This window comes from Pan paniscus, chromosome 4, assembly GCF_029289425.2.
Source record: "Pan paniscus chromosome 4, NHGRI_mPanPan1-v2.0_pri, whole genome shotgun sequence".
Classification (NCBI taxonomy): domain Eukaryota; kingdom Metazoa; phylum Chordata; class Mammalia; order Primates; family Hominidae; genus Pan; species Pan paniscus.
The window spans coordinates 97,554,407-97,582,318 of NC_073253.2; the positions used below are offsets into that span (position 1 = coordinate 97,554,407).

Genomic DNA, 27,912 nt, shown 5'->3' on the forward strand with positions numbered 1-27,912 from the left:
ACCACATCTACCAACAGGATCTAACCAACATTTTTTAAGCACTCTGCCAAACAATAGCAAAATACATTTTCTTTTCAAATGCCCACAGAACATATGCCAAGGCAGATCACATCCTGCGCCATAGAGTAAACCTTAATAAATTTTTAAAAATTCAAATCGTACATAGTATGTTTTCTGACTACAATGGAATCTAACGAAACAGCATTAACAAAATGATAACAAAAATATCTCCAAATATTGGAAACTAAACAACATGCTCTCACACTTTCAAATAATCTATGGGTCAAAAAGGAAGTCTCTAAGGAAATAAAAAAATTCACTGAATTAAGTAAAAATGAAAACACAATATATAACAATAGTGAAATGCAACTCAAGCAGTACTGAAAGAAAATTTTATAGCACTAAAATGCATACATTAGAAAAAATAAAAATAAAATCAATAATCTAAGGTTCCATGTCAGCCACCTAGAGAAAAATAATAATAAAATAAATTTAAAATAAGTAGAAGGAAGAAAATAAAGAGCAGAAATCAATAAATTGGAAAATAGAAAACTACAGAGAAAAATCAATGAAACTAAAAGTTCATTTTCTGAAAAGATGAATTTAATTGGCTACATCTAGCAAGACTGACAAAGAATAAGAAAAAGTAGACAAATACTATCAATACCAGGAATCAAGCAAAGGATTTCACAACAGATCCAGCAGACAAAGAAAATATAATAAATAAATACTAGGAACAGTTAGCTTTATATACATAAATTTGACAACTTAGATGAAATGGGTCAATTCCATAAAAAGCATAAATTATATCTACTCACCCAAAATGAAGTATAAGGTTGGTGCAGAAGTAACTGCAGTTTTTGCCATTAAAAGTAATGACAAAAATCACAATTACTCTTGCACCAACCTAATAGATTTGAATTACTATTAAAGATAACTATTAAGAGTATTAACTTTTTTAATTAAGAAACTCCCCAAACAGAAATCTATAGGCTCAAATAGTTTCACTTGCAGAATTCTAACAAACATATAAAGAAAAATTAAAATCAATTTCAGAAAATAGTAGAGGAGGAACATTTCTCAATTTATTGTATGAAGTTTATAATCCCCTAAAATCCACAAAAACTACAAAGCCAAATAGAGACAGTACATAAAAGAAAATAAAAACTAATATCCCTTATGAATATAGACACAAAAATGCTTAACAAAATAGTACCAAACAGAATTCACAAATATATCCAAAGAATTGTACACCATTGCCAGGTGAGGTTTATTCTGGGATGCAAGGCTGGCATCAAAAAAATCAAAAAATGTTAACTACTGTATTAACAGATTGAAGAAGAAAAAAATTGCATGATCATGATCACATGATCAGAAATCACATGAACAATTGATGCAGAACAAGTGTTTGGCAACATTCAACAATGATTCCTGATAAAAATTCTCAGAAAAAGAGGAATAGAGTAGAACTTTCCCAACTTGATAAAGAGTATTTATAAAAACATGCAGCAGTAGTGAAAGACTGAAAGCTTTTTTGCCTAATATAGGGAAGAAGGTAAGAACAATCACTATCACCATTCTTACTCAAAATAGTACTGGAAGTTCTAACCAGTGCAATAAGGCAAAAAAAAAAAAAAAAAAAAAAAAGAAAGAAAATTAGTGCCATACAGAAGGTAAAGGAAGTAATAAAACTGTTCCTATGTGCAGAAAACATGACTGTCTACATAGAAAACACCAAGGAATCCACAAAATAATATCAAGAACCAATTAATTCAGTAACGTTGCAGAATACACAATAAAACATACAAAAATCTACCGTATTTCCATATACTGGCAATGAACATATGGAAACTGAAATTTAAAATACAGTACTATTTACAAACATTCAAAAAAAGCAAAAAGAAATACTTAGATGTTAATCTAACAAAATATATATACATAACTTGCATGCTAGAAATATAAAATATTGATGAAAAAATTAAAGAAAATCTAAATAAATGGAGTATAAATCCATATATATTCATGGATTGGAAGACCCAACATAGTAACTATATCAGTTTAATCCCAATTAATATACAGGTTGTATTAGTTCATTTTCACACTGCTATAAAGATACTACCTGAAACTGGGTAATTTATAAAGAAAAAAATTTAGGCCTCAGGAAACTTACAATCAGGGCTGAAGGGGAAGCAGGTACATCTTATATGGTCGCAGGCGAGAGAGCATGTGAAGGAAGAACTGTCAAACACTTATAAAACCATCAGCTCTCATGAGAACTCACTCACTATCAGGAGAACAGCATGGGGGAAACCACCCCCATGATCAAATAACCTCCCACCAGGTCCCTCCCTTGACATGTGGGGATTATGGGGATTAGAATTTGAGATGAGATTTGAGTGGGGACACAAAACCAAACCATATCAAGGTTTAATACAATTCCTCTCAAAATCCTATTAAGATATTTTGTAGATATAGACAAGATTATTCTAAAATTTATATAGAAATAAAAAGGAATGAGGCAAACCAATATGGAAAAATAACAATGAAGTGAGAGCAATGTCTATAGGATTTCAAGACTTATATAAGTATAATAGTCAAGAATGTGATATTGGTGAAGAGATACATATATCAATGGAGCAGAGTAGAGATCCCAGAAATATAGCTATACAAATATGCCCAACTGATTTTTGAAAAGCTACAAAAGTAATTCAATGGTTGAAGGACAGACTTTTCAAATGGAGCTAGAGCAAATGGACACTTATAAACAAAAATCAAACTTTAAACCTCACATCTTTTATACAAATTAACTCAAAATATATCACAGACTTAAATGTAAAATAGAAAACTATAAAACTTTTTTTAAAAATAGAAGAAAATCTTAGGGATCAGAGCTAGGCAAAGGGTTTTTAGTCTTCACAATAAAAGCATAATCTATAAAAGGAAAAAACTGATAAATTCGACTTTATTTAAATTGAAAATTTTCACTCTCTGAAAGACCCTGTTAAGAGGATGAAAAGACATGCTACAGACTGGATGAAAATATTTGCAAACTAGCTTGTGACAAGACCTAGTACTTGGAAAACATAAATGTCTCTCAAAACTCAACAGTAAAGAAACAAATATCCAAAGACATGAAAAGACATTTCACCAAAGATGATATGCAGATAGCAAATTCACACAAGCAAAGATGCTCAATGTTATCAGCCATTAAAGAAATACAAATTAAAACACAACGAGATTTCACTGTACACCTATTAGAATGGCTACACCAAATGCTGGCAAGGATTCAAATAAACTGAGTCACTCATACATTGCTGATGGGAATATAAAGTGATACAGTGAATCTGGAAAACAGTTTGGCAGTTTCTCAAAAAACTAAACATAGAATTTTCATATGACCCAGCAGTTTTACTCCTGGGCATCTATTCCAGAAAAATGAAAACTATGTTCACACAAAAATCTGCACACTAATGTTTGTAGCTTTATTTGTAATAACCAAAATCTGGGAACAAACCAGATGTTCTTTAATAGGCAAATGGTTAAACAAACTATGGTACATCCATACCACGGATTACTAATCAGCAGTAGAAAGAACAGAACAATTGATATGTACAACAACATGATGAGTATTCAGAAAATTACTCAGACTAAAAAAAGTCAATTCCAAAATATTATATACTGTATAATTACTGAAATATAGTAAAACCTTTAAACATAGAAATGTTCATCATGAGTTAATTTATAATAAAAAACTTTTTATATGTAAAAATTCAGTTCTATGAGAATGTTTAAAATGTAAAACAGAATGCTATGCAAGAAAATGCTCACAGGTTGCAACATATTTTATTAACTGTATTAAAAATAGGCACAGAAAAACAGACAATTCCGAAGCTGTTTTCCTTGAGAAAAGAAAAACAGTGAATTGAGTTTTTTTCTCTTTCCACTTCTTAGTATTACCCAAATTGTCTGCATGACCCATAGAACCTCTCTAACCAGAAAAATTAAATGTATTAATAAAAAATATAACAAAGGAGGGTTGGTTAAATAAGTCATTTATAAAATGAAATAATAGAAAAGCAAAAAGATTCTGCAGCTCCATCTTTACTAATATAAAATGTGTCCAACACATCTTCCAAGTAAAAAGAAGTCAACGTTCATAGATTAAAAATCTTGTTTCCTTCAAACAAGGATTTTGAATGTGTTTGTGCGAATGTGATGTAAAGATGTGTGAATGTTAATAAAATTATGTGAGTGTGAATGTGTGCATGAATGTGTGTTAATGACTATGTAGTGTAGTTTATGTGTGACAATATACGTATGAATGCGTATATACATTTTTAAAAGACTGAACAGTGTTAACGGTGAATAACCAAGGTGTGTTACCATGAAAACTCTTTCTTTCTTTCTTTATTCCATTTTTGTTTGTGTGTTCCTATTTTCTGAACATTTTACAAAGTACATATCATGTTCAAAGTCAAAAAATTCAAGATATTTTCAAATGGCAACTTGGCTATTTAAAAGGCAATATTTTAATGTGTTATTCTAAGTGGACCCAATTAAGCTGAGCTACACCAAATGAATTATTTTCTTATCTCGTAACAATATGATCTTAGAAATATATCTAATTAAAACCCTTTCTAATGTACTAGTTCAAAAGTGTTTGGTCAGACTTTGGGGATATGTCAACACCAAGTGACATCCACAAAAAAAAAAAGACTTTATTATTCATTGCTACTATTTAATGAGCACTCACAACACACCAGGCACTGCCTTATCACCACATATGTATACTCTTCTATGTGGTATTGATTATTATCAACATAATTTATAGTCAAAGAAATTTATCTCCAGGATCACTGTAGTTCTATCACAGTGTGTGAGCAAAAACTTAAACTCACTTATTTCTGACTCTCATCTCTGCTAAAGTGCTGAATACTTTCATTAAATAGGATGAACTAATAGCATTAAAATGAAACAGAAAAAATATATTAAAACACACATTGGCAAATTTGTGCGTTTTTAAGAATAGTGACTAAGAAAATAGAATTTCCTCATTTATTTCCTGCCACAAACCACCAACCTTTCTAAGGAAGCTACAAAAAAAAAAAAAAAAAAAAAAAAAAAGACATTGCTTAATCATTACCTTCCACACAATATATCTGGTTAGACACAACTACGCCTATGGCCACTTGAATGCCCTATCAGAGCATTTCATTTTATATATTAAGATTTTTAAAAGTCCATGAAAAGAGAATTGCTAACATTTTAACATTAAGAGCCTAATGCCTTGTCCTTCCACAGAAGATAGTAAGAGTAGGTAATGGCAGATAAAGGCAATTTGGGATTCTTTGTCCACATTTTCCATAAACTTGGGCTAGAAAAATGGAACATTAAAAGAGAATTTTCTTAGAAGCACTGAAGTGAAATCAACATCTTAGCAAGTCATTAAGACAAAAACCAAAAGTAGAATATCAAAGCATTCTGCTACTATTTCTGAATATGCTTCTCATTTTAGCTTCCTTTTCACACTGCAAATTTTTCAGATCTCAAATCTTACTCAAAAAGATTACGGAAAATAATTTTTGCCTCTAACAACATAATTTGTCCTAATTCGGTCACCAGAAAAAAAAATGATGAAGAAGAGAGAGAAAGAGAAAATTCTCTTTAAATGTTACACTATTTTATTAGCCCAAGTTTATGGAAAATGTGGAAAGAGAATCCCAAATTGCCTTTATCTGCCATTACCTACTCTTACTGTCTTCTGTGGAAGGACAAGGCATTAGGCTCTTAATATACCTCATCAAAGGACTCCATTCATTAATATATGTGACAACTCAACAAATAGTTCTTAAGGACCTAGTCTATATCACATGCTGTTGTAGGTGCTGATCATAATAAAGTTTCTAAACTCAACAAGGGCTTTCAAATTCACATAGTTAAACCTAAAGCAGATAGAGCAGATTTTACCAAAGTGTGTTCACTGCCTCACTTACCTAGAGGAAGACAAAGTAAGGGGCAAAAGCAGGATGAAGGGGACAAGTATAACAATGGAGCCTCTTCATCAACTCTACATATCATACCCCTAACTAAAGATTCACAGAATGCATTTGCTTTATAGTGCTGCAATAAAGACAACTGCTTAGCGTTCTTCTTTTTTTTTTTTCCAAACTCATTCAACCATTGAACACATTTTTAACATATTCCTAATACCTCTAGAAACTGTTCTCTGCAGATAATACTTTCAGAAATGTTTGGACATGTTTTTCTCTTGCTAAAGGCCATGGATTTTTTAAACCTCTACCTACCAGCAAACTATAGCTTGTAATGAGAATGAGTTTGTGCTAAAATTTCATTGACATATTTTTTTCCTACTTATTTTTCTCTGTAAGTTTCCTCTATTTCAGAAGTTTGGTCATTTGCATTTCAACAAAACTGGCTGCATTAGAGCACCTAGCATTTCATGATGATTGTGAAACTCCTATTTTAAAGGAAGACATAAAGCAATAATCTGGAAAGGAAAAGAAACCTTTCTCTCTATATCCACAGTTAGAAGCTTTACAAAGTAATCAGACACTAAAATGGACATGTATGTCCTAAATTAGACTAAGATAACCTGGGTAATTTTTTAAAAATATTGATTGAGTCCTACTCCAAACTTACTGAATCAGGATCTCCAAGAGGCAGTATTAAACAGGAATAGCAACCATCCAGGATAATTCATATATATACATACACACACACACACACACACACACACAAATATATACACACATATATATACACACACACACATATATTTTGTTTGTTTGTTTGTTTGTTTTTGAGACAAAGTCTCACACTGTTGCCCAGGCTGGAGTGCAGTGTCCCGATCTCAGCTCACTGCAACCTCCGCCTCCTGGGTTCAAGTGATTCTCCTGCCTCAGCCTCCCAAGTATCTGGGATTACAGGTGCCTGCCACCATGCCCGGCTAATTTTTGTGTTTTTAGTAGGGACAGGGTTTCACCATGTTGGCCAGGCTGGTCTCAAACTCCTGGCCTCAAGTAATCCACCCACCTCAGCCTCCCAAAGTGCTGGGATTACAGGTGTGCGCCATTGAGCCTGGCTCAGGGTAATTCATACTATCTAGGAAGTACGAGAAAGACTGAAAAGCCTCTGATATAAAAAATTGTGATAGTTTTATCTAGAGCATTAATTATTGCTAAAAGGTAGCTCTAGGCCTTTTACTGTATGTATTAAATTTAAAATTGAATCATTTGTTTTATTACACCATTATAGCTTCTAATCTAAAAAAATCACCTCTTCTCATTACTCCTTTATTCATTTCAGTTACAAAGAAGTAAAATTTAAGAAAAATAAGTGACTTCCGTAAAGTAAAAAATAATATCAAAAAAGGAAAAACACTCAGAGGCCAAGCAAAATTAAAGCTTCCTGTATTGAATTTGTGCTTGAAAACCTCTAAAATTCTTTGCCCTAGGTCTTCTCAAATCTAGGCAAGCATTCCATTAAAGAAAAAAGTATTCTAAGAAAAAAAGATAAAATAGTAACCAGAAGTAAAGTCCACTTTGAGTCCTACTGTAATCAGTTTCCTAGCACAGCTTTTGTAAGTAGTTACCAAGCATAACCAAAGTCCTTTGATGAAGCATTCTCTCTGAAATGCCAATAAAAAAAAAATTAGAAATTTAGTGCTACAGCTAATGTGAATTTTTATCATTTAAGGTTTCTTTGAGGGAAAGGGGATGGAAAAGAGAAACAAAGATATAGTGCAACATAGGAAAAATTATCTAATTATTGGTCAATAAATAAAAAGAGCTTTACTAGGCTAAGTAACTACTTTTCTACAATTCCTCAGTATTTAATAATGCCTCTCTCCCAAAGTCTCAAAGAGACATAAAGATTATTTTGCATGGTAACATTAAAATAACACTCATCTAAAAGAAATTAAGATTGCTTAGATGAAAAAAATGTTACGTGGTAAAGATTTACTTATCGCATTTTAAATATTTTAAAGTCATACTGCAATATGTTGTGTCATATTAATATTATGTTGAAGTAAGTCAAAATGAATGTCAAATATGACTTATTTAAAAGTGTTTTGACACTGTTCTATGTTTGGGTTAACTTGTACAAAAAATTAGCCCTTAATAGCATGTATTTGTTCCTCTTAATTTTAATACTACCTCTTTTTTTAGTCCAATAACAACCACAACTTCCCTTTGATCATCTCCATTCAAAGTTAATCACCTCTAATGCTTATGTCTTTCTAAAAGCTTCCCTTAAAAAAACACTTTCTCTCCAACCTACTTAAATTTATTGTTTACAACACAATAGAAAGTCCAAGCTGTTTCAAAATATATCTTCTTAACTTTTGTTCTTAACGTTCTTTTGTGTTATTCTCACACCTGTAGAAATCATACATGCTTATCATATTTTATGTTTTTTTCTACTTACTAGCTATATTACTTTAGTCTCCTCTTACAGAGATTATCCCATCCAAAGTGAGCCCTGATTTTGATTTCCCTTAAGAACAACACAAAAAGCACAGAAGGGTATGTTAATTTCCTCACTGTCCATTTTAAATTAAATTACATGTATAATTTCAATTAATAAAATCATTTATTAATATTATGCTCTATGTTATGTTAAGTTACTTAAGAAGATTACACATCCCCTTGCCTCTAATTAATTTACAGGAAGCTTTCAACTAATCTGTTTTCCTTTTGCAGTTTCCTTTTCCTAAGTTTTCTTCTCTACTCTCCCTAAAGTTTGACAAATAATTCAGATTTTTCGTTACAGATTCCCATACTTGCAAAAGTAGATTAATACAGACCACTGTACCTGACTACTAGAAATTGGGGAAGAAATGCTTGAAATTCATAAAAAATATTAAAATCATTCAATATAGTTAATAACTTAGTATGAGTAATAAGTATACACTTTTGAAAAACAATAAACAAACCATAAAAATTAGGATTAGTTTTAGTTGTTGTTAACCATCTGTGAAATCAATTCACCTCTTGCCCTAAGGCTTACACTGTAAAAAGAAGAGGTTGTTTCACTTCTTTTTTTTTTTTTTTTTTTTGAGATGGAGTCTCTGCTCTGTCACCCAGGCTGGAGTGCAATGGTACGGTTTCAGCTCACTGCAACCTCGGCCTCCCTGCTTCAAGCATTTCTCCTGCCTCAGGCTCCCAAGTAGCTGGGACTACAGGCATATGCCACCACACATGGCTAATTTTTTCTTTTTTTTTTTTTGTATTTTTAGTAGAGATGGGGTTTCACTGTGTTGGCCAGGCTGGTTTCGAACTCCTGACCTTGTGATCCGCCCACCTTGGCCTCCAAAAGTGCTGGGATTACAGGCATGAGTCATTGCACCTGGCCGGCTTTTATCATTTCTAACATCCCTTCCGTTTCTAAATGTCTGAATTCCTTTAAATGTGTAATGCAATTTCAATCCTGAATTTTGTGTCTGTCATATTATAAACACCTACACATACCACAATGACACTTCTGTTAAGAAAAATCACAGGGGAAAAAAATGCAAAAATTCAACACAACAGTGATGCATTTTCATTCACCAACAATGGGAGAGTAACTAATATATCCCTTCCTGAAAGTCAGTGTGACATTATCTATCAAAAACTAGAATGAGGAAGGCCTTCAAATCCAGTATTTGCACTTCTAGGAATCAAACCAAGTGAATGACTTGCACATTTATGTAAACACGTATTTTGGGGATATACACTGCAACACTGGATATATAATATGCAGTTCATACTAAAAAACTCCAAACCCGAATTCTTAATTTCATTCTAATTCTGTTCTACCTAGTCTTCCACCTTCTAGTAAAAACGGCCCCAGCTGATCAAGCCAAATACCAAGGACTCCTTCATTCCTCCTTCACAATATATCCAACAGAGTCCTATTTCTTTTTCCTATAAAACACACTGAGAATCATTCATCTTCTGGATCTCTGCTGCTACCACCCCAGTCTCAGCCACATTTATCTCCCACCTGGACTACAATAAAAATTTCCAGAGTGATTGGCTCCCATTTACTCTTGTCTCTTAAACTCCAGTAAGATCATGCACTTCCCTGTATAAAACTCTTCCACAACTTTGCATTGCATTTCAAGCACAATCTAAATGCCTCCCTAGTGTCTACCTGCCTCTCCAAAACAGCCTCCCTTGCTTTGACAATGCTGACCAAAACGGACAATTCCTAAAACCTACCAAGCCCTCCTCTGCTCCAAAGCCCTTAACCATATTTTTCTCCAGCCTGGAAATTATCTTTCAAGGTTAGCTCTTCACTATCCAGATATTATCACTGTAGCCTTTCCTGGCAAACATACTTAACCTTTAACACAGTGTTACTTCATTCTATTTGTCTCTTTACCCACTCACCTCAATTTTCAATTATCTTGTTCATTTGTTTATTAATTGCATATTTCTTCCCACTAGTACATAAAATCCAGATGGCATGGAACTGTTTTACTGGTGTTATCTCAACACCATGTGTAGTCCATATCAATAAATATATATTGTATGAATGGCAGAATAACAGGAGGGCAAGCTGAGTTTTTGTTTCACTTGCCACATTTAAGCTATTATTTAAATAATGAGTCAATTTACAGTAAAAATATTAGATCAGCCAATTCCTCTATCTAACCTATTTCAATAATCTACTAAAATAATGAAAAATGTTAATTAGATCAGTAAGAACTTGGTGAAAACCTGCACAGTACACTACTAAAAGTTTATGATCTGGCTTCAGCAATCTTAGCTTCACCTCTGGTCACACACAAACACCTTAATTTGTGGCAATTTTCCTTTAGGAAAATAAGTTCTTCACAATGGCTATAACTCCAGGTATAAATGGCAAGAGAGGAAGCTGAGAAGATCGTGGAAGCCAGATCAGGCTTTGTACTGGAAGAAGTATTTACGTTTCAGTTTAGAGAGTCATAGATTTTCGAGCAAGGTTTGTTTACTTAAGAACAAGAAAGGCATCTGAGCAACTGAAAGGTTGAGGGCCCAGAAACAGCACAAAGATTACCACCTAAATGCTATGAACAAATAACTATCATAGAATCAGTATTATGTTTTCTTGTGTGGCAGATTAAAATTTAGATATTCCCTTACGATTTAGATTTCAATAGTGTTATACTAAAGCCTACGCTGCAATATGTGGCTTGTTCCTAAAACTATTCCCAGTGAAATTATGTCAAGTTGCCTTGTGCAGTCTTGTCCAATCTCAGATAATGTGCTAGAATCTATGTAAGTGCTCTTTCTGCTGATAACTTATTCTCCTTATCTTATTCATTCCAAACTCTACCACATTTTAAAAATACTCTCCATTCACCCGCTTACATATTCTATTTTTACTTCTAAAATGAAGCCTACTTACCTAATAAGTGCACTTCTAAAACCACGCTGTGTAATATATAATTTGTTATTGAGAATATTTTCCTGTTTGTTATCACTCTAGAATTGGAAAATTGATCTTGGGAAAGATTAATACTTTAATATTGTCTTAGTCCATTTGCATTGCTAAAAAGGAACACCTGAGGTATTTATATAGAAAAGAAATTGATTTGGCTCACAGTTCTACTGTACAAGAACATACTGCCAGCACCTGCTTCTAGTGAGGGCCTCTAGCTGCTTCCACTCAGGGCAGAAGGCAAAGGGCAGCTAGCCAGAGATCACAGAGATCACATGGGGAGAGAGGAAGCAAGAGAGCTACAGGGGAGGGGCCAGAATCTTTTTTTGTTTGTAGAAAGTCTCACTATATTGCCCAGGCTGGTCTCTAACTCCTGAGCTCAAGGGATTCTTCTGCCTCAGCCTTCCAAAATGCTGTGATTTTAGGCGTGAGCCCCCACGCCTAGCTCAAACTCTCTTTAACAAACAGTTTTGTTGGGAACAAACAGAACTCACTGACCCCATTCCCAGGGCATTAATGTATTCATGAATGATCCATCTCCATGACCCAAACACCTCCCTCCAATATGAGGTTTAGGGGGACAAACATCCACACTATAGCAAATACTAATTTTCAATATTAACAAACAAATCTAACAATCTTAACTTTTAAAAAATAATTCCTATAGCATAACAGGCTCCAATTATCCTTTGTCTTTTATTTGCAGGGGTTAAGTAAGTGAATAAAGCCTCTGAATTTATAACCATCTGATTTTATTTCTAATTATTTCAATATTTGCTATTAGAAGTCCCAGGAAGGACATTAAAATGTTAAGGTCTACTTTCATTTGTCCACCGTTCTGGCTCTACTATATTTGTTTTTTTATTAAAAATGTCTTTGGGAAAAAATATGTATATAATTAAATTTCCTTTCTGAGCCTTTGAATAATATATTTCTCCATCTAACGAGAGCAACTGTAGGTTGCTCTGAAGTTCTATGTTTCTTATCTAGGTCCAAAAGTAGAGCTAGTTTCATTTCTTAGGAAAATTTCCACTTTTCTAAATGTCACCTCTCTTTGTCTCAAATCAGGAATCAACATGTCCAGGGTGCAGAGCTGTAAACACAGCAAATAAAAGTACAAAGGGAAAAACTAAAGATCTCAGAACTCCAATCAGGTCACAACCTGCAAAGGAAAACAAGTCATCTCTTCTTGAGGAGGACTGTGTATAATATGGGGAATAAGAATTAGAGGCTTAAAAACTTGGAGAACCACTGAAACGATGAATAATGTACAGTCTCTCTAATCTCCTATCTCATACAGTTCACACAATGAACAAACCAGTGAGGTGTGGAAGAGATGTAAACCCTTACCATACTGTATAAGTGAATTGCAATATAAAGTTAATGACCTAGTTTTATCCACTTCTTCGGATTAAAACAAACATAAACACAATAGAAACTTACCTTCAAAAAGAGACCCCAATTTATATTCTCCACTGAAAAATTGTGGCAATGAGAATACAAGTGCTCCCAGTCCAATCATAAAGGCTGCAAATGCAAGCCATCTCGGCTTATGTCCTCTTTCACCAAAGAATGATACAAATAAAGACAACAAACAGAATGAAATATCGTAGCTTGATGAAATCAGGCCAGTCAGGGAACTCTTCATTTCATAACGCTTCTCAACAGTGGAAATGCTAATATTTACTAGGCCATTAACTACAATACCTAAAAAACAGAAAAGTTGATGTGCATCATTAATATTTTACCATACGATTAAGATTATTAACACAATGAAGTAGAGTTTGATTATTCATTTCTTTTTTTTTTTTAAATGTACCAGTTTTCAAAGCCTCAAAGTTTCAAAGTTAGGCAACCTAAACATATTTCCTTGAAAATCAGTTTGCTTTTTATTTTTGTTTATTTATTTTTTATTTTTATTTTATTTATTTATTTTTTTGAGACAGAGTTTCACTTTCATTGCCCAGGCTGGACTGCAATGGTGCGATCTCGGCTCACCGCCAACTCCACCTCCGGGGTTCAAGTGATTCTCCTGCCTCAGGCTCTGGAGTAGATGGGATTACAGGCATGCACCACCACACCTGGCTAATTTTTTTGTATCTTGTTAGTAGAGATGGGGTTTCACCATGTTGGCCAGGCTGGTCTTGAAATCCTGACCTCAGGTGATCCACCCGCCTTGGACTCCCAAAGTGCTGGGATTACAGGTGTGAGCCAACGCGCCTGGCCCAGTTTGCTTTTTAAATTGTACACTTGTGAATTTTCAGGTGTCCAACAAGACTGATGCTTGCTACGTACTAAATTATAGTTAACTAGCCTTAATTCATTTTTCTTTAAATGATGAAGTCAAACTGGTAAAGTCCCGTGAAGCCAGTTTGATAGAGTTTCCAAGTATTAATATATCATACTCCCATGGACCTCACTCAGAAGACTACAAAAGGCACAAGAGACCCCATAGGCCACTACAGTTAGGCTCAATTGCTTCCCAAATTATTCAATCCTTAAACATATTTATCTATGACAAGAGATAACTTTGACTATTACTTTATCTCTTCCCTCCTCTCCCCAACTCCAAAAAAAGAGATAACCTTGATTTAGTCTTAGGAAGAAGAAATTGAGCTCTCAAACCCCTATATTTTTCTAACATTCTTACATATATTAAAGTTACCATGTAAAGGATTCTAGAGCAAAAGTAAACATAAGTCTTTCAACCACTTGCATTCTAAATTGTATGCAAAGTAAAAGAAAAAAACATACATTTATTATAACTATAGTGAAGGAATAGAAGGTAAACAAGGTAAGACTGAAAATCTGAAAATTTTGACTTACTTAAAAATGTCCTGTCCAGATATAGATTAAACTTACAGGAGTTTTAAACATAACTCTAAATTGAAAATTTTAAAAATCTGATTGAATTAACTAGAGATTCCTTTTACTTAGGTATGATAAATTGTTTTCATTCATTAACAGTCTAGATACAGATTAAACTTACAGGAGTTTAAACATTACTATAAATTGAAAATAAAAAACATCTGATTGCATTAACTAGGTATCCTTTTTACTTAGGTATGATAAATTGTTTTCATTCAATACCAGAATGAGTATATACATACAAGTCATGATCTCCACAAATCTCTTTAAATTTTGATTAAGACCATAGCTGAAAATATATTTAAAAAAAATAAATTCAACAAATTTAATAAGTTTCAAAACTCATGACATATTTTTTACTTTTATACCAGTTTCATAAGACTATAAGCCAATTTACAATTCTTAGGATTTCAAAATAAAGTACCTAAAGTATCTTAGGATGACATTTTTATACGTTATCTAATAATACAAAATTTTCCGCATCCAATAAAATCAACTTCCCTATCACTTGCCATACTGATTAAAAATTAGTTAATAGAAAGCATTGTCTTTATGGTAAATCTTCTCTTTGAAAAAAAAATTTGTAAACTCCTCAGGAAGGATAGCACATTAATCCAATGACTCTTAAAGTGAATTCTATGCTATACAAGTTCCAAGAACACTACTTAAAAAAACAAAAACAAAAAAATCAGGAAACGCTCAGTACTACATCTCTCTGTTGTAAATGAATGACAATAGGAAGCACATTAGAAAATTAAGTACTTAGAGAATCCCTGTTTGTCTTTGAGAAATGCTGGGTTAAATAAACTCATTCGACAAATTTTGTTTTTCTTTCCAATTAAATGTATATTTAAATATACCATGGAAATGATCTTAAGGATCATGTTTGAGAAACACGGTAATAAAGTTTTCAGGCATTCAAACTTAAACTGAAACGTAAACTAATAATTTATTGGGTCACACTTTTTATTATTATACTTTTTTTTGAGACCTTGCCTCGCTCTGTCACCAGGCTGGAGTGCAGTGGCGCCATCTCGGTTCACTGCAACCTCCACCTCCAGGGTTCGAGCCATTCTCGTGCCTCAGCCTCCTGAATAGCTGGGACTACAGGCGTGTGCCACCGCACCCGGCTAATTTTTGTGGTGTTTTGTTTTGTTTTGAGACAGAGTTTCGCTCTGTTGCCTAGGCTGGAGTGCAATGACAGGATCTCGGTCCACTTCAAACTCCGCCTCCTGGGTTCAAGTGTTTTTCCCACCTCAGCCTTCCAAGTAGCTGGGATTGCAGGCATGCGCCACAATGCCCAACTAGTTTTTGTATTTTTGGTAGAGACGGGGTTTCACCGTGTTAGCCAGGCTGGTCTCGAACTCCTGACCTCAGTTGATCTGCCTGCCTCAGCCTCCCAAAGTGCGGCAATTACAGGCGTGAGCCACGGCGCCCGGCCATAATTTTTTGTATTTTTAGTAGAGACGGGGTTTCACCATGTTGGCCAGGCTGGTATCCAAGTTCTGACCTCAAGTGATCCGCCCGCCTAGGCCTCCCAAAGTGCTGGGATTACAGGCGTGAGCCACCATGCCCAGCCTATTGGGTCACTTTTATCTCAGATTAAACTTCTTAAATTGGGGACCTCTGGGTAGATGCTGCTCCAGACTAAACCTGACAAATTTTCTAGGAGTGACAATTATATTTGATAACAATTTTAGGCAATATTTTATATTAAATATAAAATGTTATATTCTGGAATAATATAGAAATTTCAGAGAAATTTTAAGATAATACACAAGATAAGACATTTTTTACTTGTGTCCAACTTTTTTATCTTCGCATTCCTTTGACACTGAGATGCTTCACAATTGCCAATTTTGTAAAACTATGATCAAGACATTAATGGAGGGGAACTTTGGTAGGGACAAGAAAAGTGGACAGGGAAATAATTCTTCAACACAAATCTACCTTCAGTAGAAGAGCTGCAGCGGACTTGCAATCAATAAATGGTTACTTAGCATCTAATGCGCAAAGCAAGGGGCCCTGGGTTCCTTGAAGAGGAAGAATAAGAACAAAAAGTATACTTAGGCTTTGACTTAGTTTTCTATTAACTTAAAAAATGAGCTGTTTCCAACCCTCTAAAATCTATATTTCTAAGGTTGTATTTCTTCCAATTAATCCTTGACTGATTATACAGAAAATATTCTCGGACTATGACTCAAGTGACCAAAAAATATCTACATGCCAATTCAGCTGAGCTTCGGCATGTCCTTCTTGACTCCTCTCCACCTCTTCTCCACCCTTCCTCAAAGTCAACTCAGGTTAACTTCCTATTTTCCTTCAACCTCTGTATTGAACACACCAGAAGCAGCTTTAACCTTCCCTGTGCCTTCTTTCAAGGGAGCTGTTCTCCCTCCAGGATATCACTCCTCCAAACTGAGCTTAGATTGCAAATCCCTGAGGGTATAAATCTGAACTGAATCTGTAACTCCCAAGAGAACCTAAAAGAGATCCTAGAACAAAACAGATGCTGGATAACTAATGTAACACAATGAAGATTAAGGCTCAACAACGTCGGGAGCCTTTGCTAGTTTACTCACTGGGCTCCTCTGGTGCCCACATACTCTCAAACTAAATACACTCACGAAACATGAATGTCTGTATCTAATTTATACGATAGATTTTACATAGCTTTCTTCCTTGTAAGGCATCCCACTCCCACCTGCAAACGTATTACTCCTTCCCCTGAGGCAATGAAACAAATGTAAAAGTAAAATACCTTTAAAGAGGGCCTAGGTAAATTTTTGTCTTTATAATGTAAAATAAACTCCCCAGGGTATACCTTTCCCAAAGGAAGGTTCTTGTAATCTTCCCTGTAAGTCTTGAATCCGCTAAACTGAGGTAAAACACAAAAGAGAAAAAGGCTTGTATTGCAAGTTTGAACTGTAGTGATAAAGGAGAAGCTGAACTTTGGAAGGCTGGCTGGGGCCGGTAGGTTGACCTTGGTGAGAGCGCAAGCAAGTTCCAAACCCGGGGCCACCTTGCAGGGCGCGTCCACCGTCCCACGGACCCCGCGCACCTGCTCTCTCCCCCGGCTGGCTCGCCGTGCCCAACTCGCTCTCCACTGGCCCGAGCCTCGAGCGGGCGCTGGACTTTACCTTGTGTGACGGCCAAGAGGCAGTAGTGAAGCAGAAAGCCTCCAGGTGTGTTGCAGCGCTGGAGACATTGAGGATGGAAGTTCCTCCAGCCGTAAGGCCCCTCCTCAAACTCGGACAGCGACAGTGACCGGAGCTTCTCTTCGGAGACATTGGGAGGGGCTGAAGGCAGAGATGGCTCTGGTGACTTCTGGGGCTCCTGGGGCTTCTGAAGCTCCTGTGGCTGAGAATTCTCTCTCTGGGGGTCAGAGGACAAGGCAGAGACTTCGATTTGGGAGGGCGACGCAGACAAGCGGCGCAGGATGTCTGGGCTGGAGGGGACGAAAGCCAAGTTCTCAATACCTTTGGCGCTCTTCATGTCTGGATGGGTTCTCCCGACTCCGGTGCTTCAGAGCAGCAGAGCCAGGTCCCTCTCTGGCTCCTCCCACAGGCAGGTAACAGCGCCCCCGTGCGGGAAGCTTCCCGCCTCCTGGCCTTCCAGCCTCCAGCGCACTCTCCGCCACCGCCTGAACCTTCCTACTCCAGCTCGCAGCTGTCTGGAGCGCAGAGCGCTGAGCGGGGGCGTTAGCGCCCCAGCCTGTGGCTTTGGCGCTCAGCTGTGCCTCACCCGTCGCCTCAGGGACCAACCGGAAGGCGCGGCGTGGGCGTGCCACCCGGCGGCAGCCGAGTAGAGGGGGCGAGAGTTCTCACCCCACAGCCTTCGACCGGAGTCCGCCTCCATCCGAGCCCCTGCGGTTCTGACCTGAGCCTTCAGCCCGCAGCGCGCCTCCCTTGAGCCCAAGCACTGGGAACACACAGAAACTGTGGGAGTCTCTGGCCATAAGCTCCCCTTGGGTGCTGACATGAAACCTGTAAACAGTTGCATCAGGAGATTGTTCAAGAAACTATCTTGCGTTTTTCTTCCTTTGCTGCTTACCAAACCAGGCTAGGCTTGGACTCCAAGAATCAAGACGTCAGAGGTATACTTTGGTTCATGAGCATCTTGATAAGACTTTTGCCTGTCATCCTGTTACTGGTAGAAGGTGTCCAGGTTCTTGGCATCTTGAAGAAAGAATTGAAGAAAACGCACAAACAAAGCAAGGAAGGAATGAAGGGGTTTATTGAAAATGAAAGTACACTCCACAGTGTGGGAACAGGCGAGCATAGGGGCTCAAGGGCCCGGTTACAGAATTTTGGGGAGTTTAAATACCCCCTAGAGGATTCCATTGGTTACTTTGGGTATGCCCTATGTAAAGGGAGAAGATGAAGTAAAGTTACAAAGTCATTTATGGCCTACGCCCTATGGAGAGGATATTTCCTGTTACAGCTGAAGTGTGAATAGGCCTTATGTTTCCTGCCTCCAGACCCTATTTTCCTGCCTCAATCCTCCTTAGAAAAAGAAATCCACCCCACCCCACCCCCATCACCACCAGGATGAACATCACAGCATAACCACCGCTTTGCTTTTCCTTCTCCGAAACTGAAGGACCAGAAATTGTCTCTCTGCTGTATATTGCATATGTAAGATATACAGTGATGACAATCACGTAAATAATTTCCACCGGGCCAGGCGCGGTGGCTCACGCCTGTAATCCTAGCACTTTGGGAGGCTGAGGCGGGTGGATCACCTGAGGTCAGGAGTTCAAGATTAGCCTGGCCAACATGGTGAAACACTGTCTCTACTAAAAATACAAAAATTAGCCAGGTGTGGTGGTGCAGGCCTGTAATCCCAGCTACTTGGGAGGCTGAGGCAGGAGAATCACTTGAACTCGGGAAGTGGAGGGTACAGTGAACCGAGATTGTGCCACTTCACTCCAGTCTGGGCGAAAGAGTGAAACTCTGTCTCTTAATAATAATAATAATAATAATAATAATACATTTCTACCTGTGGAATAAATAAGAAAAACACTTCGAAGAGCTTAACACCATTGTGTCATGGTAGGTACAATTTAGTCATTCATTCATTCTTTCACTTAACACAGACACAAAAAATTCTTGTGTCCTAGGTGCCAAACATTGTTCTAAGTTCCAGGGGTACACAAGTGAACAAAGACTGGCAAATAACCCTACCCTTATGGTGCTTATGTTTTAATAGGAAACAGACAGTAATAATACATAGTACATGGCACATAATATGATAAATACTATTTTGTGAAACTTTTGTTTCAATTATATATGCTGTGTTTACTGGGTTGAGAGACAGATACAAAATATGTATCTTACTTTGGACAGAGGTACATTCTGTTACCTGTTTCCTCACAATCGAGAAAACTCTAGACTGGCCAGCCGGGCGCGGAGGTGGAGGCCTGTAATCCCAGCACTTTGGGAGGCCAAGGTGGGTGCCTTGAGTCCAGGAGTTTGAGACCAGCCTGGGCAACACGACAAAACCCTGTCTCTACCAAAAATGCAAAACTTAGCCTGGCATGCTGGTGCACGCCTGTAGTTCCAGATACTTGGGAGGCTGAGGTGGGAGGGTCGCTTACAACCTGGGAGGGTGAGGTTGCAATGAGTACTCCAGCTGTGCCATAAAGCCAGACCTTGTCTCAAAAAAATAAGAATTAAAAATAAAAATAAATTCTAGATTGGCCTAAAACATGGGGAAAGAGTAGAAGTAGGAGCTAACATTTAAAATGTCTGCTATATGCCCCATTATTAAAATCTTTACAAAAGCAGCTGCACTGTTATATATAGTTTACATACTGAGGAAACCATATCCCATAAAGAATTAGTAACTGTCCCAAAGTCACATAGCTAATAAGTGAACTGCCACTTAAGGATCTGAACTCAGCTCTCTTAGCCAGAAGTCTTCCCTAAACTTTGCATTTTCTGTCTTTTAATAACTACAGTGTATCTCCATCAGGTTAAATTATTGCATAGCAATTTTAAGAGATCAAAATTCAAAATTCTGTGATATTTGTGAGGCTTAGAAGATTAATGCTGCTCTGAAAACCTAGATTTTGGAGGTATTCAAATTAAGCATGGTATGTAATCTTCCTGGGCTTGCTTTCTACAAAAATGGACTCAAAGTAGGAACTATTTTGATCACCATTTTATCTATGGAATACGAAGTAATTTACACAACCAGAAAATTTTGTTTTGATGAGATGTGATTACATACAATCATGGCTTAAGACTATTTTGCAGCTGTGACTTAATAAATCCATGCTATGCTATCAAAATCAGAGTAGCGTAATCATCGTGCACTTAAATTCATACTAAGGAGAAATCTCCACTCTCACAGTGTTAGAGAGAGAATTTTGGTTAAAGATTAGCAAAATTACTATTGCTTCATCTTAAATACATCTTGCTCTTACTGAAAGTTTCAATTTCCTGTTCCCTTACATTCTTTATGCTGCAGTGATGGAAGGGGCTCAGGTTTGCAACAAAAACCAAAAAACAAAAATAGAAAAGAAAACTTGTTAGTTTTCATCCCTGATAATTCTATGGGAAAATGTCCGTTTTAAAATTAATTGTTTGGTCAATCTAGGTTAAATCTGCCCCTAATGAACACAGTCAAAATATACCATCTTAAATTTCAGAAGGTAATTGATAGTTTACTCTTCTTATAGTACATTTTATTTGCTATGTTTTTAAAGGGTGGAGAATGGGAGAAAGAGAATGTCCAAAATTTATGGTAAGGCTCCCACACTGTAAACAGAAGCAGTCCCTGCCTCTGGATATCATTCTCTGGGATGTGCAGTAGGTCTTTCCTTTCAGGAATTGGATGAAACAAGGTGAAGTGGCTTAATGACAGAAGTTATCAAGATTGTCCTACTAACTCCCCTTGCTCTGATTCCATGCTTAAGAGCGATCTTATGATTTGGGCCTTCCATGTAGATATGTATACTGGATGAAAATGTATTGATATGCCTATCTTGAGTACTTTATCATTTTCCCCTCTGTGTTGTTAATGCTTTATTAGTTCCCTTCTGGTTTTAGACTAAATGTGAACCCTTTAGCAGTATAACACTATGAGCTCATAGAATATTAAAATTAGAGGGATCTTGACAGTGGCTGATTACAAACATGGTCAAATGTGAATATCGTTGAGGTTAATTACAAATCCTAGTAGTAACGGTTTATTAATATCACAGCATCTTATATTAACTGAATAAAAGCAACCAGACAATCTAAGTGACCATCTTAGTATTATTGATTTATCTTTTCAGTTTTAAATGTTTCACAAAACATATAGTTAAAAATAATGTTAAATCTAAGAAAAAAATTAACACTGAACTGTATTGTTTTTAATACTGTTTTAAATTGCAATTACACATAAATATATAATCATATTGAGAAGAAATGCAACTGTACTTTTTCTTTTCATCTTATGCATCATAAATCATTAAGAAATACATACATAAGCCAGGCACGGTGGCCCACGCCTGTAATCCCAGCATTTTGGGAGGCCAAGGCAGGAGGATTGCCTGAGCTCAGGAGTTCGAGACCAGCTGGGGCAACACGGTGAAAACCTGTATCTACTAAAATACAAGAAATTAGTGGTGGCATGTGCCTGTAGTCCCAGCTACTCAGGAGGCTGAGGCAGCAGAATTGCTAGAACCTGGGAGAGGGAGGTTGCAGTGAGCCAAGATCACGCCACTGCACCACTGCACTCCAGCCTGGGTGACACAGCAAGACTTGATCGCTAAAAAAAGAAAGAAAGAAAGAAAAAGAAATACATACATAAACATGGCTGATAATAATTATTTGAAACAAAAACATGTCAACATTTAAAACAGTAATCCTATAAGAAAGCAAACAAAGTAGATAGTAAAACACTAGTGTAAAAATTACAGAAGGCCCAGAAGACTCTCCGAGTTGACGAGACAGAGCTGAAAGTCCAACAACACTAAGACAACTGGAATTTGCAAAGCAGAGTACCAAAAAGGAGAAAGCTGTATAGAGGGATGTGCAGTGTCCCCTCCTGTATTCAGCATATATGGATAGCGTGTGGGTGTGAAGAAACTGTTCTAGTCCAAGGAAAGAATCATCTTAAGGGATTAGAGGAATAGTGGCTAGTGCTTGCTCACACAGGGCCTTAGGAAGGTGGAATAAAGAAGTTTTCAGACATTGAAAAAAAAAACTGAAATAACCAAAAGCACCTACAACCAAGAAATGTTAAAAAGAAGTCCTTCAGGCAGAAGGAAAATTATACCAGGTAGAAATACTTTTCTATATGAAGGAATGAAGAGCACCAGAAGTGAGGAGATGGAGCTTAAGATGCATAGATAAATATGTGAGATTTTTTTCTTATTATTTCCATCTCTTTAAAAGATAATTCACTGTTTAAAAATAATAATAAACTATTACAGGGTTTATAAGATATGTAAAGGTAAAATGTGTGACAACAATAGTGCAAAGGCCAGGAAAAGAGAAATAGAAGTATGCTATTGTAAATGTCTTTTACAGAAAGTGATATATGTGTCTCAGAAGTGAAGTGATGTAATATCAAAGGTAGAATATGATAATGATTGATACTATAAGCCTTAGAGCAATCTCTAAAATGGCTACAATAAAAAACAGTCAGAAAAGGAGATAAAGTGGAGTCATGGAAAATATTCAGGTAATCCAAAAGAAGGCAGCGAAAGAGGACAAAGGAAACAAAAACTGTATTGGAAAAAAAAGAAAATCAGCAAGACAATAAGTTGGGCCTAACCATATTAATAATCACACTAAATGTAAACAGTGTAAACATTTTATTTAAACAGAAAGGATTGCCAGATCTGATATAACGTGCAAGAACCAGTTAAATACTACCAATAAGAAACACATTTTAGGCCAGGCACAGTGGCTCACACCTGCAATTCCAGCACTTTGGGAGGCCGAGGAGGGTGGATTGCTTGAGGTCAGGAGTTTGAGACCAGCCTGGCCAACATGGTGAAACCTTGTCTCTACTAAAAATACAAAAATTAGCCAGGGTGGTGGCACATGCCCATAATCCCGGGTACTCAGGAGTCTGAGGCAGGAAAATTGCATGAACCCCGGAGGCTGAGGTTGCAATGAGCCAAAATGGCACCACTGCACCCCAGCTGGATGACAGAGCAAGACTCCATTACAAAACAACAACAACAACAACAACAACAACACATTTTACATATAAAGGCTAATAGACTAAAAGTAAAAGAAAGTGGGAAATCATGCTTACACTAAAAATGGCCTAGAAATTTGATAGTTAGATGAAATGGACAAATTTCTTATAAGAAAAATCACAAAGATCTCTCGAGGTAATATAGAATCTAAACAAGACTTTATCTACTAAAGAAATTGAACTTTCTGTTTAAAACCTTCCCATAAAGAAAAAGTGGTGAATTCTACCAAGCATATAAGAACTAATACCAATTCTAAACAAATTATTTCAGAAAATCAGAAGTGATTCCAACTCATTCTATGGTGCCAGAATTACTCATCATTTATCTGGACTTCATCATAGAATCCACCCCAAATTACCTTTTATCCTTGTGATTATGATAAATAAATGTGTGTTAATTGACGGTAACTATTAGTATAGTTGAGACAGATAATTCTTTTTGATTGAATGACTATAACAAAACAATGACTGAATAACACATTAGTGTCAACATAGAGAAAGAACTTTAATAAATGCTGAGAACGTGTATTAGGATAAGCTATCAAGAATGTGAGGGCCATCTGGCTGCAACATCTTTCACCCCATTGATCATCAGGGTTGATTCGGCTGATGTGGCTGGCTAGGGGGGTGTCCCCTTCCCCCCTCACCGCTCCGTGTGCGTTGCTCTGGAAGCTGTGTCCTGGGTCTAAGAGGACAACCATCTCTAGCAGAAGAGGGCGGGTCTTCCCTCAAGAATATACGAGTAGCTGTGCTTCCCTGCTAGGACCTCCAAACAAGCTCTCAAGGACAGGCTATCAAACAATCCCATGTGGTAAAAACAATAAATAATGGCTCTCCTGGAACGTTTTCCTTCAAATTATGAATTCATGGATCCATCTTCCTCCCGTTTTCTGATTCTCTCATTTCAGAGTTATTTTCTCCCTGCAAGTAAATTGGGGACAGGGTGAAGATCTTCATGCTAGATGTTTCTGCCCAGCACTGAAATATATCATATGGTATTTTTGCCCATCTGCCACTGACCAAAACTTAGTCCCTTGCCCTACCAAAATATTAGAGGGGTTGGTTATGTAGTTGTCCTGTATGCCAGGAAAAATAAAATAACTTGGTCAACACATAGCAATGTATCTGCTATAAATATTATAAATACTTTGTATAACAGCATCAGGACCAAACAAGCTAAAACCATGATTCATATCTAACAAGCTGATATAGGTTAAAAAAATTTTTACAAATCAACTTAAATCAAAACTGTAAGATAAGAGAGATTTATCTAAACATCAGCAAATTAAAACATAGGTCAAAAATAAATAAATGTGAAGGACATTAATTAAAGTATTGAATCCAGGTTAATATTTTTCTCTCTATCTGTGCCATTCAGACTATCCCAAAATATTACATTGAATTATAAATGTTGCACTAAAAGAACCATTGACTAATGGGAGCAAGTCCAATAATAACGTAGTAAAAATGAAAAAAAATTGAAATTTGTCATATGAAAATTAGTTGAAATAACTTGAAATTTTATCCTAAAGAAAATATGTAGTGGTTAACATGACAGTTGTTGTAAAATATTTGAGTAGGGGCATCATTTACTACAGTTATCAGACTTATTTTTTATGAATCTTAAGATTAGTACAAGTGCCTTGTATATAGAAGGAAAATATGGGCTCAATATAAAGAAAATTACTTTATAAATAGAGCAATTGTTCTCAAAATGTGATCCAGGAACCCCCAAGGCAACTAAGACCTTCAAGGGGTCTGCAAGTTCATAACTATATTAAAAATAATACTAGGATGTTATTTGCCTTTTAGACTCTCATTTTGTTACATGAGTCACTGTAGTATCTGCAATAAAAAAAATTTTAAGAAACAACAAAACAATCATTTTCTTACAAGTGTGCAGTGGAGTTTTCCAGAGGCTACCTGACATGTTGTGTCACAAAAAAGAAAACATAAGAACCCTTTATTAAGACAGAAATTAAAAAGATTTTTAAAGAGGTAAACCATTCCATTCTTCTCACTATAATTTTTGAAAATATAATTTTTTAATTTAAAAAGTGTTCATATATAATGGGTTTATTATTGGTAATTAATTAATTTAGTATTAAAACAACTCATTTAATTTCTAATATAATAAGTATCAATGGCTATACTCCATTAAATAAAAGTTCTTTGGGATCTTCAATAAGTTTTTATTTTGTTTTGTTTTGTTTTTTCCTTACAAAACATGAGCTAGGAAAGACTCAGTAAGTTCTAAGAGTAAAAAGGGGTATGGAGACCAAAAAGTCTAAGATCCAGTGAAGTAGAGCTATACAAAATAGGATTGACTGCCTTAATACATAATGAGTTGTCTATCACTAGAGTAGCTAGCTGGTCAGTTATTAGAGGTATTGTGTGAGGCATGCAAACCACAGGAATTGGGTTGGAAAGTCACTGAAGCCTACTCCAAAACTAAAATTTAATGATGCTTAAATTCTGTAATCATTGATTAATTTTATAAAATACTGATAAGAACATAAAGTTAGTTAAAATTTTTGTCAAAAATCTACTGTGTCAGAGCCATAATCAGAATTCTCTTGTCTTTCCACTACACCACTTTTATTCCTTCCCCAAATCTTATTCCTTTAGTTATCAACCTCACATCTACCTCTAGGCCTTGGACAGGCAAACAAATAGACTGTGTTCTGTCCTAACTGGAACCATTCACGAGCTCAGCATCTAAGATGTTTGTTGGTTTCCATCACCTTCCTTTCTCAGCACTCCTTGACTGAATCAAACATAGACCTCTCAGTCTTCTGATGTGCTGTTTGTTTACCTTGACTCTTGCTCTCTATGTATGTCCAAGGCATTCGGAGTATATATTAGCAAAGAAAGACAAAGATTCAGTCCTGGGATGTGGGTGGGAAGTAAGAAAACAAGAATGAAGCAAATGAAAACAATACCTAATTTTGAGATCATCTATGGCAGCGGTCCCCAAGTCCCCAACCTTTTTGGCACCAGGGACCAGTTTTGTGGAAGACAATTTTTCCATGAACGTGGGCGGGGATGGGGGTGCAGATGATGGTTTGAGGATGAAACTGTTCCACCTCAGATCATCAGGCATTAGGTTCTCATAAGGAGCGCACAATCTCACATGCAGTTCACAACAGGGTTCAGGGTTCCCGCTGTTATGAGAATCTAATGCCCCACTGATCTGACAGGAGGTGGAGCTCAGGCAGTAATGCTAGGTCTCCCACCACTACCACCTCCTGTGCAGTCCTGTTCCTAATAGGCCATGGCCCAGTACTAGTCCCTGGCCTGGAGTTGGGGACCCCGAACTATTGGATGAGATGTCATAAAACACTAAGGCACATACAATTGGACACCAACAAATACTTTCCCAAATAACAGGCCTGAATATAAAAGGTATACTAAATGGATGTCCTGCAAGACTTCCTAAAGAAATCAGTGAGTATAGAATTTTACGAGCACAAAAAATGTTGTAAGCATGGACATTAATTAGTTGCTGTGATGTATTTGTCATAATATTCAAGCATGATTGTTGTGTCAATGTTTTGGAATCAATTACATATTGTTTTAAGATTTTCATGGTTTTCATGGTTCGGAAGTTTATACCTGTATTTCTTTGGGAAAAAAAAAAATCAAGGCTATAGCCGAAATTCTGAAGTGAAATTAAGGCAGCAAAATAAAACTGCCTACTGGATACTTGGGATGATAGCAGCCAGGAGAGGCTGATCTGGAAGTTGGTTTCCTACTGCCAGTAGGTACCCTGGAGAAAATTTCAATAATCTCCAAACATTTTTGCAATTAGTATCTGGATATTTAGAAAGAAAAGGACCCATTTATTCTGATCCCTGCTTCTTATGTAGTAGACACAGAAATGTTGTGGGGTTTTTTGAGTCCTAAAACAGTAAAGACCAGAATACCAGTTTGGATATTTTTAAGAGAACGGATTGAACAAAGAGAATAACACAAACTTGGCATTGTCATATAATTTGAACCTCACATAAAAATGTCAAGATTTTTAAAATATGGCTGTTTTGATAGAAGGCAAAACACAAATACTTAAAAACCTTAATAAATAAAATTTTCTTTTAATCTCAGGTCTACTTGCCCAAGGAACATAAAATATACCACTCAAATAGCAATTTCACTGATTTTCAACTTAAAATAAATAAAATTAAACAATAAAGAAAGAAGGAGAGAGGAAAGAAATGTCATGTCTTTGTACCCAGCTATTCAATAACACACACTTATTTAGCAGTTATACACTTATCGGTACTCACCAATACACTTAGGTGTTGGAAATGTTCTGTGTCATAATTGTGGTTACATGACTATACAGTAAATCCTCACTTAGGGTTGTCCATGGGCCCTTGGAAACCGTGACTGTAAGCCAAACGTGGTATA

General features: G+C 36.3%; 1 protein-coding gene across 1 annotated transcript in view; it reads right to left on the reverse strand.

The window, feature by feature from the left end:
- SLCO4C1 (solute carrier organic anion transporter family member 4C1) overlaps window positions 1–17,989 on the reverse strand; it is a 62,476-nt gene extending 44,487 nt beyond the window's left edge. Inside the window, exons 1-2 of the mRNA XM_034960296.3 lie at window positions 17,439–17,989; window positions 12,874–13,137 (exon numbers count right to left, since the gene is read on the reverse strand). Coding sequence (XP_034816187.1) covers window positions 12,874–13,137; window positions 17,439–17,793 — 619 coding nt within the window. The 5' untranslated portion in view covers window positions 17,794–17,989. The remainder of the gene's footprint in view (window positions 1–12,873; window positions 13,138–17,438) is intronic.
- Between the last annotated feature and the right edge of the window lie 9,923 nt (window positions 17,990–27,912).